General features: G+C 42.8%; 1 protein-coding gene across 7 annotated transcripts in view; it reads right to left on the bottom strand.

Annotated features, from left to right (window-relative positions):
- Positions 1-360: 360 nt before the first annotated feature.
- The window catches only part of kmt2cb (lysine (K)-specific methyltransferase 2Cb), a 70,507-nt gene continuing 58,083 nt past the window's right edge, over positions 361-12,784 (bottom strand). For 5 of the 7 annotated variants that reach the window (XM_078263857.1, XM_078263862.1, XM_078263861.1 and 2 more), the window contains 21 exons: positions 12,602-12,668; positions 12,438-12,498; positions 12,094-12,326; positions 9,611-11,254; positions 9,191-9,382; positions 8,542-8,706; positions 8,303-8,432; positions 8,064-8,211; positions 7,693-7,877; positions 7,385-7,521; positions 6,598-6,880; positions 6,266-6,402; positions 5,208-5,318; positions 3,988-5,104; positions 3,762-3,898; positions 3,526-3,668; positions 3,223-3,397; positions 2,987-3,103; positions 2,816-2,889; positions 2,301-2,409; positions 361-2,185 (listed from right to left, as the gene is read on the bottom strand). In XM_078263857.1, coding sequence (XP_078119983.1) covers positions 2,093-2,185; positions 2,301-2,409; positions 2,816-2,889; positions 2,987-3,103; positions 3,223-3,397; positions 3,526-3,668; positions 3,762-3,898; positions 3,988-5,104; positions 5,208-5,318; positions 6,266-6,402; positions 6,598-6,880; positions 7,385-7,521; positions 7,693-7,877; positions 8,064-8,211; positions 8,303-8,432; positions 8,542-8,706; positions 9,191-9,382; positions 9,611-11,254; positions 12,094-12,326; positions 12,438-12,498; positions 12,602-12,668 — 5,458 coding nt within the window. In that variant the 3' untranslated portion in view covers positions 361-2,092. The remainder of the gene's footprint in view (positions 2,186-2,300; positions 2,410-2,815; positions 2,890-2,986; positions 3,104-3,222; positions 3,398-3,525; positions 3,669-3,761; positions 3,899-3,987; positions 5,105-5,207; positions 5,319-6,265; positions 6,403-6,597; positions 6,881-7,384; positions 7,522-7,692; positions 7,878-8,063; positions 8,212-8,302; positions 8,433-8,541; positions 8,707-9,190; positions 9,383-9,610; positions 11,255-12,093; positions 12,327-12,437; positions 12,499-12,601; positions 12,669-12,784) is intronic. The other 2 variants (XM_078263858.1, XM_078263859.1) reach the window with 2 other exon arrangements.

Genomic DNA, 12,784 nt, shown 5'->3' with positions numbered 1-12,784 from the left:
ATCTGCCCCAAAACTACCAGCACTAATATACCAAAATATTATATCGAGTTGGTGGTAATTTCATAAAACATACATGTATTAATATGTAGGCCTAAGCACAGCCTTAACTGAAATAAGTAGTCAACTATTTTTTCCAAGTTTCTACCCCATGCGTAAAGTGCACGTAAGATGCGCTATAAATGTTACGTCTTAATCTAGCAGTATAAGACAGCAGTATTTTACAGTCGTTAAAAAAAAAAAAAAAAAAGTATTTTACAGTCGTAGTCAAACCTGCAGTTAAAATTTTTTATAGCTTAATTTCTTCATATTTAACTTTTAAAACTAAGATGTGTAATTATTGATATCACGTACACAACTTGCTAACATGTAAAATAGTTTATTTTTGTAAATGTTTCTAAATTCAATTCCACAAACTCCAAACCTCATACTCTGTACACTTCAAAAGGCATTTTCAAAAAAAGAAGAAAGATTCTACACGACCAAGAAAATGTAGCACAAACACACTGGCAGGATGATGTAATATCATACAAGAGAAGAAAAATATCCAAGAAACAATTTTGTTACAACCATTCATTGAGAAAATATATACAATTGAGTCTTCGGAAAGTTAAAAAAATACATGCCATATACATTACAAGTTCTAAGACTGTCTCCAAAATTTTACAGTCGACTTGATATTGTGCACGCAAAAACTCTTCTGTTTCTAAGCATGTGACTTGTGAAGTGTCAGTATAAGAAATATTTCTGATTAAGGAGAATGCCATTTCTGTCCAAGGTAGATCAACCCCCGGTTCCAAACAAGAGTTCTCCCATTACGATTCTTTCTGTCACACACTGGTTCGTCTTCCTCAGAATATCATTAAACGTTTGCACCTCATTTTAAAAGCAATGTAAAAACAAACAGGTAAATACAGGTCGGTGTTCCTATTCGTGTTAAAAAGTTAAAAAGTCATTTTTGGGTTTCAAAACCTAATTCACAGTTTTTTTTTTAAATCAAACCTGATTAACAGCAAACAGATCACACTGATCTCTTACTACTTGAAGAGTCTTTTTTTCTCTTTTGATTCTGTAACTGATAACTCGTTACGTTAGTCAACAAAAATATTTCTTTTTTTTTGAGTGGTCAAAGCATGTGTAAGTCACAAAACACTACGCTACAATACCTTACTTTTAATACAACAAAAATACTTTGTGAATTATCGTGGTTATATTACAAATTCTGTACAGAATAATCATAATATATACTCTCAAACTGAAATAACGTCCATCTTAAATAAATTTCAATGACAAACAGAACAAAAACAATTTAAAAACACCCAAACATCAAGAAGGTTAAGGTAGTATTTGGTCGGTTATTCCTATAGTTTTCTTTATGTACATTTATACAAAAGTAACAGCATGTCTTCCTCAATCTTCAAAAACAAAAGCAATCTAGCCTTCTTCAACTCAATCTCATCATTTTAAGAATAAAATTCATTCACTCAGTAATAAATACAAAACCTCTCGAATTCCACACAAATCACATGACAGAGACCTATGATAAAACTGACTCATGGAATCAAGTATTTTAAAAGTTTTTGTGTGTGTGTGTGTGTTTTTTTTTGTTTATTTTCTTTTTTTTTAGTGCAAGTTAATATTCCCTTCGCGGTATTCATTGCTGTACATTCCTCATTCAGTGATGTCTACATTTAGTCATACGGTATACATTAACAGTATGAAACAAAAGGGCCTGCCCTTAGTAAGCAATAAGGCCGCACCCTGCACAGTGCTTTCTCATTCGCTGGTGGATTCCGCACCCCATGTACACCAAACAAACGCACAGATACATACAGACAGAGGTATCTCATACAACAGAGCCCCTCACATATGGCACAAGTCACATCCTGCTACTATGTTACATTTCCCTTCCTCCACCCATTTCTTTCCACTATCTTGATGAACCAACACGTAAATTCATTCATCCCCGCAATGGTTCAGGCCTTCTGCTCATTCATAAAATGACTTTAATGTGAAGCCTTTTTTTCCCCCTCTGTGCAGAGATCACAGCATCCACACACTATAGCAAGGAATGCATTTAGGTTTGTTGTTTTCTTCAGTTAATCCACTTCCTGCATTCAGGAGCTCCACAGTGGCAAGCAATCTTGTGCTGACCCTCCACAGTGTCAAACTGGTAGTCGAAACACAGCTGGAAAACGGGGAGGGAAACAGGGATTTCTGAGCATCACATTTGCGCTTTTGAGTATATTAATGCAACTGTGTAAGTAAGAATATATAATCAAAGAAAAAAAAAAGATATTCACCTCCTCTCCTTTTTCAACTCTGCGATTGCAGCTGATGATGATTTTGTAACCCCTTTCAAATGTGACCACCTCAGCAACACAGTTCGGGGCACAAGAGTGGTTGATATATCTGAAAAACAAAAACGGAAATAAAAGGAGATTTATTACATACCACACAACATTCTACGCATGAATATAAAGTAAGTAGCTGTATGTTCCATTTTTTACATTTAAAATGATTGTGCATAGCAAATATTATTAACTTAAATCAGGTGTTTTGATTTAGATCTCAATTTAGAAAAATATATTTTTTCCTACTTAAAAAAACGTATGCAGCTTAAATTACTGTCACGTTTTTACAAAATCAAGTAGGTCCAAAAGTGACTTGTAAAAACGCTTCAATGTGTGGCTCCTGTAACAGCGCTTGACTGTGAGGCAATACTGGTGTAGCAGAATATATGGGGTACCCCAATGAATGAAAAACAGCATCCAATTTGTTTTAATATAAATTAATAACCAATGGAATCTCACAGTACCTTGCTAGCCCTCCAGTCCGAGTGGCATCTACAACATGTTCGCTGTCGATGCGGAACATGAACACTACTCGGTTCTGTCGGGGAGAGAGAGGAGAATTTACTTGCTTTTGGCAAGAGTAGCTTTAGACAAATGGAATTTCAGCTCAAAAAGTATTAGAAACGGATGCATACCTGAGATCTATAGATCTTCTCCTTCATGATGGCGACCTCATTTCGGAGGATGGTTCCATTGTACTCGATCACCATAGTTTGTTTTTCAATGTCTCTAGCAGCAAACAGCCCCAGGCCCTGTGAACACATTACACAAGAAGGTATTCATTCTGTCCACAGAAAACAGAATCCAAGAGCGTCACAGCCTCACTCTGTCAGAACTAAGAAACACTTGAAGTATCTCTTGTAACACTGACCTGGATGCGGGAGCGGGCCAGATAGACATTGGCTCTCCACTCACTCTTCATCCAGCGGTACTGAGAAGACCTGGGGTGCACTACTGGAGGCTTGCTATGGGGTGCGCCACCTTCTCCTTGGGCCACATTTTGGTTAGACCTGGCACTGCTGCTGGATACAGCCTGTGGATGCGGCCTTTATGTTGAGAGGGGGAAGCCATAAAAATAAAAATATTTAAAACAACAAAATCAATCAAAATTAAATCCTGTGTTTTGCTTGGAGACGACAGACAGATAATTAATGTCAGCTTCACTCAAAGTTACCTTATCACCAGTGAAGTGTAGGGAGAGCTGGTTCTTGGCTGGGCGCGGGCACTGCCAGCTGGATTGAATATGAGAGGCAACTCAACAAGAGGGTTGCGTCCGTAACGAAATGAGTACCTGACACAAGCCTCCACTCCTGGGAGCTGGAATAAATGAGTAAAAAAGGGTTATATCCTGCAGCCTCTACATAATATGATCTATGCATCGGAGTAAAACCAGAAAAAGCAGCAACAAACCGATTCAGAGATCTTTGCGACTGCAGGGACTGTTAATCCAAACAAGTCCTCTCCTTTCAGGTAAACAGGGAAGAGCTTCAGAGTGCCTACTTCACTTCTTTTCTCAGCAACAGGGCCCAGAACCTTGTCCCACACTCCTAATTACAGTAAGACAAACACACATGGTTAAAAGCTGTACTCTGAAACACAACAATAATATTTCTGTAAAGAATTTGCAAAGACAAACCTTTAGCAGAGGTGTCAGTCAGGACCAGGTCTTGGTAGCCCTGTTCGATAACTCTGATGGTGAACTCTGGAAGTTCTGCACTTTCCTCAACAGAACAGACGTAGCGGCAACGGCGGTTGCCATGGCGCATGCTCCAGTAAATGCGGCACGCCTCATAGCCAACTGGAAAGATGGCTGTTGGGGAATGGAAGGCTGCCATTTGTAGAGGGGTTAGTTGGCCCATTGCATGTGACACCAGGCTGCCAACTCGAAAGGTATAGCCTAACTCTGGCTGCCGCACAGCGGTGGCAATCTGACGCAGTTCGTCTCTTTGGACGTAGACACGTCGGAAGACGGCAAAGCAACGTAGCTCATGCTCCAGTGCTTGTCCAGCTGTTCCCCGGGGCCTGTGGGCATGACATAGCATGGTCTTGTCCTTGAAGAAGGTGCAGTGAGCTTGCAGAGCGCAGGTGAAATGGTAGACATTGGTACAGCGTAGGCGGTGGCAGCCGCTGGTGGCTCCAGTCTGCTGGCAGTAGGCGCAACGTACCGTTTGGCCACGATGCAGTGCAAGCTCTACGTTGATGAGGGCGCCAGCCTGCGTCTCATACACTTCATTTGACCACAGGGCACAGTTTAGGTGAACCCATACATCAAGATCTAGATTAAGAAGCCTAGCAGGGCCATCAGTGATCCCATCTCCAAACTGGTGGCAGAAACAGCACCGTCTATGGTCTCGGAGTAAGGCAGGAGGGCGCAGGGAGGCCCCAAGTTTCTTCAGGAGCTCATCAATCTCAGCCTCATCTGGGAGTTGGGAATTCCCTCTTGGCACTACCACCTGCACAGTCCACTTCCTCCAGCGCAGTCCTTTCTGTCTCTTTCCTTGGTGCCAGCCGTCATGGGACCTTGGCCGGGCCTTCAGCTTCACTGTGACTTTGATGGCATCAGACTTGGTCTCCATCTTGGCTGTCTCGCCTGCCATGGGGAAGGGGATAGGAGGAGTAGAGGGGGGAGACTGTTTGGGCTGAAGCTGGGCCAGGCAATGAACATCCAGCGATGACATGTTGTTACTGTACTGGTGCAGAGTTTTAAAAAGGCTCTCTGTTTGCTCGGAGGCAGGGAGAAGGGACACGGATTCCTGAAAAGATAAGACAAGAGCCATGATGTCCAGCAAAAAAAATTAAAAATCAAATTAACTGCATGCTATTTAGACCCACTGTGGTGTTTAAAATGGCACAGACCTTAGTTTCTGTGGTTGATCTGGATTGCAAGGGTGATGAGGAACAGTAGAGAAGGAAGCAGTTGTGACTACAGAAGACCAGATCTTCAGATTTTAAACGGCCTCCAGATTCCTAATGAGAGAAATTAGTCCAAATTTTAACAGGCTGAATAAGGAATGAGGTATTAAATCAAAGCCTGACCAATGTGACCTGCTTAAACTCAACTGACATTAAAAAGGAGTTTATTAATATAAACATTAAAAACATACAATATTTAAATAACTAAAATACTCAAGACTGAAGTAATAGGGTATGCTGTTTAAGCCATTAATGAATCTGAAATGGATTTAACTCCAGCAGGCTGGATTTACATAATCGGACGATATATGCAGTATTACTGTGGTGATGGTGCTGCTGTGTGTGTGTATGGTACGGTGGCTCTGAAGTGCAAATCACAACAGCAAATAGAAAAACGCAACAGCAAGTCATAAAACACAACGGCAAATATGAAAACACAACGGCAAATATGAAAACACAACGGCAAATATGAAAACACGACAGCAAATAGAAATTTGCTGTCGTGTTTTCCTATTTGCCGTTGTGTTTTATGATTTGTTGAAGTGTTTTCATATTTGCTGTCGTGTTTTCCTATTTTGCTGTCGTGTTTTCGTATTTGCTGTCGTGTTTTCCTATTTTGCTGTCGTGTTTTCCCATTTGCTGTCGTGTTTTCCTATTTGCCGTTGCGTTTTTTTATTTGCTGTTGTGATTTGCACTTCAGGGCCACCGTAGTATGGCCCCTCAGGCTGAATGTAGATAATATATCCTCTACAGTAAAGTAAGGTTCGGGCATCCAGTCATGGCTCGTCTGGTCCCCCCCATTGGGAAATCAATTATAAAATGATCCATAATGGCAGAGATGACTTTATATGAACTGGTACTGTGTATATAAAACATATTGTACTTTATTATTCTCAAAATCACACTTTTAGCATCCAAGTGCTCCAGCTGAAAGGTGGCCTGCCTACTTAATATACCACCCTGCTGCCATTCCGAGTATTGACGCCTAAATAATTTGGTACCTTCATGTGGGCGGGGAGATCTTTGATGGATTTCTGCACTCCATTTCCCAGAACCACCACCTTACAGTGGCAGCACCACTGATTTCTACATCCAGGGCTGGCAGGGGTCTTCTGGTCAGGTCGAGCTAGAGCTGCGCCTGCAGTAACAGAAAATATGTTTTTAAAAGTCATATCCATTTCAAAATGCATTCTTTGATAGTAAACCTTCAATGGTAATGGTAAATAAATATTAGCTCAGAAAATAAAACTAGACAACTGTTGCTTTGTGCTTTTTCACAGGAAGTCATTATGTTTAGAAACAAATGCTGTTTAATTTAGTTTTATTCCCTTACCTGGGCTGTTGGGATGGAAACGGAAATGATGTGCCTGCTGCTGTTGCATCATCGCTGGTGCTCCACTGGGCCTTATCATCTGTCCTGGGCGTCCGTGAAGTCCTCCATTGTCTCCTTGTCCGTGGAAGAGCATGGGAGGCCGAGGCTCCATGCCATGGGGCCCCACCCTTGGACCACTGAGTAGAGATAGGGGCCCCCTGTCTGGTGTGCTGCTGACCTCATAGCTACTGGGGATCTTCACACACAGTAGGTCTGAAATGGCTGCCACTACACCCGTGATATTCTGAGGGGGGGAAAAAGTATAGTTGATTAGGTCTTTTTTCAAAAATCCAGCAAGATTTTTGGCGTGTCTGCATTACATCCCTTGGAAAAAAAATGACGATGCATATATTGTTCTGATGCACCTTTACTCTTAAAATGAAACTAAAGTTGGCCTCTCAGTAACTGTGATTACCTTTGACAACTGATTTAGAAGTAGTTTTCTTTGCCATGTGCAAGTGAATTGGCCAGACAATGAATAAGCCTGACAAGTAGGACAGCCCTAAGTGAGCTGCTTCAAATGTGGTGCACGTACTATGTGGTGCATACACGTTTACATATTCACAATACAAATGGGTAATTCTGTACACCTAGATTCTGATGAATGGAAAACAAACGGGCCTGCAAAAAATTAAAAGAGTGATCAAATTTGGCAGAACTCGGACTGACAGTATTATACAAAACTCAAGCCGTTGCTGAATTTTCTGTGAGACCACAGTATTTAAAACCATGGATTACGTATTCCTACCTCTGCTGCAGCTGGTCTCAGTGTGATCGCTACAGACACCAGCCCCTGTTTGGAATCATTAGACATGGGGCCAAAGGGGGATCCGAAGAACATCACAGAAGGCTCCGTTTTGATATCCTGCAGTTTGATTTCTGACCCTGGAGAATGAAAAAGAAGGACATTTATAAAAAAAAACTGCCAACACACTGCTAAGGTATGCTGGAGTTGTGGGTTTCAATTGCATACATACACAAAACATCCAATTTATTACGATTGCAGTCACAGGAATAAATGTTTTAATTGCATGGATTATGTCGGAGTGTGTTTACCTTTCCCATCAGGTGCAGGAAGCATGGGGAGGACAGGAGACAGGCAGGGGGACGGTGGCTCTTTCTTCACCAGAGACAGGTTTGGGTAGCGACTGATCTCCATGCCAACCACGCTCTCAGGAGATGAGGATGGAACAAAACTGTCAGGTGTGTCCCTATCTTTGCAAGGCTCCTGTCCTCTGTTACTGTTGTTATTTTACGGGGAGAAACAAGAACAAGTAATTAACCACCTCTGTCAAGACCATGCAGCCCAAATCGATTATCATAACATGATTACACAAGTAATCAACACAAACAATTGTTATGACAGTCTTAAATGGTGCAGTAGCCCTCAGATAGTTCCAAAGAATTGCTGTTATTTATGTATTTACCTGAGCTCCTCTTGGTTGTTGTGAGGAGGGGTGGGGAGGGAGGCCGGAACATCCACAGTTTTGGGACCCTGTGCGATGGCTCGGGCTAGTAGGTCTTCCTCAGTCCTAAATGGGACATGTAGTGGCTTTGGGACCAGGCCTTTGGACACTGTTTGAAACAGAAGCACATTGTCAATACTGCGCTTACCTGAAATGATGGAAATACACGTTAAAAATGGTCCATCCTTCTGAATGCTTACCCATGGCAGCAGCTTTGCTGGCAAGCTCTTCTGATGTGGCAAATCCATTGATCATTTTCTGTCGGTTCACAGGTGGTGGAGTGGGAGGAAGAGACGCTGGTGGTGTTGGTGGATTGCTCAGGTTACTCTGCTGTAGGAATCAGAACCAATGAATCAGAACCAATGCAGTGTCAGCACATCATGCTGCAGACACACTTAACAGTACCCAGTTCCATCTTGGTAAGGTAAGCAGATATCACCTTGTAGGCCAGTTGGGAGTAATAGTCAGAGACTCCATCGAGTGAGGCGCTGCCAAAGGTACCAGACAGGAGGTTCTCTCCATTGAGCTGGCCGCTGCCATAGGGAGCGAAATGGGCAAAGTTGACCCCAATCAGTGGCTCCATGAGGGGCAGCAGGGAGAGCTGCTGTGTCAGGAGAGAAAACAGGACCTCAAGCATTAGCATTTGTTGTGTGTTGGGTATGTATTTGGTTTTGCTGAGCTGTATTAAATACAGTGGCGATGAAATAATATTGTACTACATTTCTAATTAGTGAGTCTTCATAACAGCTTCATAACATTTAAATCAATAAGCCTCAATCAATGAGGGACTTGCAATATAATCACAATCCCCTTCCCCTAAATAATACCAGCTTCTAATACCTGTGTGTGCAACTGTCATCCAACAAGTACCTAATTACAGTAATATGCTTATCATATGTGAAATTAGTGTCTGTGCACTCGACGGAGACCATTTTCCATTCTGGCAGTAATTAATAGTGTTAAATTCTGAATAAAGCATTCAGATTTCAAGCTATAATTGTTCTACCATCCTTCGTTCCCAAAGATATGCAGCGGTGCAGCTTTAACACATTTTAAAGCAGGTTATGAGGTCATAAAATCAATTTTACCTGTTTGATTTGGGTCATTACAGTGTCATGGCCAGAGTGCATTAGTTGCCTCTCATCTCCTTCCTTCTTCCTCTTCTTGTAGCGAGAGGCAGGTTTCTCCCCTCCTTTCGGAGCCCTCTTGTTCCTCCCTTTCTTCTTCTCCTGTTCCGGGAGCACAGGTCCAGGAAAGTCGGGGTTGCAATCTGAGTACGCCTGGAGGTGAAAAAAAGATGTTCTTGCATAAAAAGGCACAAATAAACTTCTAATTACTTGAGCAGCATTATGGCAATCACAGAGCTATGACTCATTCAAAAACCAACAGCTATGTCTTGCACCAATTTAACTATGACGCATCTCCCCTATCTGAATCACTTATCCCGTCTATGACTCACTTTGTTGATCCCTCAGTGCTTTAACTGTATGACTAACACAAAGACTGACCCCATTGCTGTCCATGGAGCTTTGCCTCAGTAGGGCTTTGCAGTCTGCAGGCTCCTCCTCTGAGCGCATACTCTCCTCGGACCTTTGCTGGGACAATCCAGGTGGAGGTGTACTCTTGTTCTTCAGAAGGTGTTTTAGTAGTTCATTGCCAGCCTCCCCCTTGTTTGGACTTTGCCCTGCAGGGAAGGGAGACACACTCCCTTTATTACCCTCCTCCTTCACAGAGCTCATTTCTGAGCCGATGGGCCCTTCCCGAGGCCCATGACACTCACTGGCATCAGTCTGCTCCAGCTTTATGTTGTTAAGGATCCTGTCATGTTCCTGAGCCTGGGTTCTTGCTGTGTCTGATAAGACACAAGGGTGTCCAGATTGGCCTCCAGAAAGCTGCCTCTCCAGCTCTGAGTGACTGGGGGTGGAAGATCCCAGTAAGGGAGACCTTGACAAGTCCTGGTCAAAGAAAAGATGAGTGTTTCTGGTTGGAGTTGAGGAGGTGTCCGAGACACAAGGTGTGAGAGGGGCTGTAAGGTCTGAGTGTGGAGTTGAAGGTGTCTTGACTGAATCTGCATCATCATCCTTCTTCTTTTTGCGGTTCCTCTTCTTTTTCCCCTTCTCGTCTGGGATGATGTTGGAGTAGAGTTGGATTAGAGACTGACCTGAGCCCGGAAAGTTAGAGGGTAGAGGTGTAGCTGAGTCACCTCCAAATGGTGGACCCTCACCTGGCATCTGAAGCATCATTCCTGGTCCACTGAACTGACGTGGTCTGGGTTGAACCTGGGGAAAATTAGGTGCTTGTAGGGCAACGTTATCAGGCCCAAAACCAGGCCCCATGTCACGTGGCATCATTCCATTGCCCATCATGGCCCTCCTTTCACCTTGCATAAATGTCCCAGGTGGTGAGCCCATACCAGGCTGCATGCCCTGCTGCTGGGGGAACATTGGTGCAAGTTGTTGCTGTTGTTGCAGAGGAGGCCTCTGAGGCTGCATGAAGTCCTGTGGTAGCTCAGCGTTAAAAAATGGCATCTGAGCGAGTGGTGCCATGTTCCCATCTGGCCCCATCATCCCTTGCTGCTCCATTTCCATACGGTGTTTCAGGGCTCTCTGTCGTTCAACTTCCTGCATTAGCTGCACCCGCTGTCTCTCCTGCTGCTCCCTAAGCCTCTCCCTCCTCTCCCGCTCCTGGAAGCCTTCACTGAATGGGTTGTTGTCATCAAACTTCACACCACCTGCCTGCATGGGTTTTATACCACCTGGTGGAGGTGGTGGTGCCTGGGAATCCACAGGTATTTGTGAGTGTAGAGGTATGTTACCCATTGGTATCTGATGAGGTTGGCCTGGATTCCCCACAGGTACCTGGGGGGGCATTATAGATGGCATTCCCGGTCCCGCCATGGGCATGGGAGCACCAGGATGCCAGCCAGGTGGTGGGTTGGGCATACACGTAGGTGGATTTTGCGGGCCAGGATGAAGTGGCATCTGCATTATGGGATTCATAGGAGGTTGAACAATTGGTGGTCCACTGGGGACCATGCCAGCAGGGCCAGGCATTGGGTGCATCACAGGCATTATGGGTGTCATATTGTTTTGCTGCTGTTTCACTCGGTACTCCTCTATAAGTTCAGCATGCTCCTTCTGCTGTTTGCGGATCTGAAACAAAACATAAAACATATTCACAAGAAATATGATTGAGGTTCTCAAAGACTTTTACAAAGAAATTACTTATCACTTGCAAGGTGTTTTATCACATTTACAAGACAGATTTACCAAGTTTACCCAAGGGAGGGGATGAATGATTTTAATTTCAAACAGTAAGTAAAGAATTTAACTTTTAAGCAGGAGTTGGAAAGTACAATCAGCCAAGATAATTTTTTGACAGGTGCAGTGCAGACACAGGCCTGTGTGTTTTGAGTTCTTCAGTTTGTCAGATTTCATTTTTCCAAGTTTGCTTGGAAAGAAAATAGCGAGATGTGTACCTTCAAATGCATACCATATACCTACATTATCTGTTGGATAAATTAGACTAAATAGTCAAAAAATGTTTAATACTTATTAGGTCTGCTATAAAGTTAAGAGACAGTCAAGCAGCACCTCTACTCTTAAAAAGAAACTGGCTTTCAAAAGTGTAAATAAAATAATTGAAGATAATGAAAAAGCATGTGCCTATATTAACCTTACACCAATGTTACTGTGTCATTGCAAATAGACGCAGTTAGAAAATAATAATAATAAGTGTCTTTAGTTAAATACTGATTAAATATCCCCCCCATTTGTTCAGTTTGACATTATTTCAGCACCACACCCTGTCCTAACATGGTCCTAAACACGCCAGGCATGTCGGCAACTACTTCTGATATTTGCCAATCCGTACTTTAAACAATAAACTCTGCTTCATATGACCAATGAAAGGACAATGCTTAAGGCAGCCATTGTGCAGAGGAGGGCTGAGATAGAATTCAGTGGTGGAGCTTGACAGGCCTAACATTTACCTGCTCCAGTTGTTTCTGCACTACACCCTGCTGCTCTGTGACATGTTTGAGTTGCTCAGCGTCCTCCTCAGGGAACTCTCTCCCTGCCTTCTTAGCTGTTCTCTGCTTGGCAGACAGGGCTTTCTTAGACTTCCTGTGAGCCCCAATCTTCTCTTCCAGAAACTTCTGCTGCATTTGAAGTAGTTGCTGAGTCTCCTGGAGCCACTCCTCATACTGAGCCCTCTGAGCATTGTCTGAAAGGAGAAAAAAGGCTCAGCATGAAAAACCAACATCTTAACATTTCAGGCCTGACAGACCTACAAACCAAAAAGTTGAAAATGCATATTCATTTTAAGATAACTTACTGACAAATCCTGGTCCAAAGTTTGGTGGATTTGGTCTTGGTACTTGTGTCAATTTGCCATCCTAAAAGCAAGGTTGACAAATATGTTATCATATATTTGCAACTTAAGATATTTTTCATTATATTGTTTAAATAACATCTAAGCAGATGTAAGGATTCAATTACCTGACCAACAACTTGTGGAGGAAGCGGTGTGCTTTCAGGACAAGATGGCGCAGGACCAGGAGGAAATCTGTAATAGAGCAATACCACAACCATGCACCATTTAGTAATTTAATCAATCACAGTAGCAATTCTTCAAATAGTTGCACAATATCCTAGTGGCTGGGCTATTAGGTTGGTATTACC

Source organism: Sander vitreus, chromosome 12, assembly GCF_031162955.1.
Source record: "Sander vitreus isolate 19-12246 chromosome 12, sanVit1, whole genome shotgun sequence".
NCBI lineage: Eukaryota > Metazoa > Chordata > Actinopteri > Perciformes > Percidae > Sander > Sander vitreus.
Note: the sequence above shows the minus strand (reverse complement) of the source record. Positions and strands in the feature narration are given on the sequence as shown.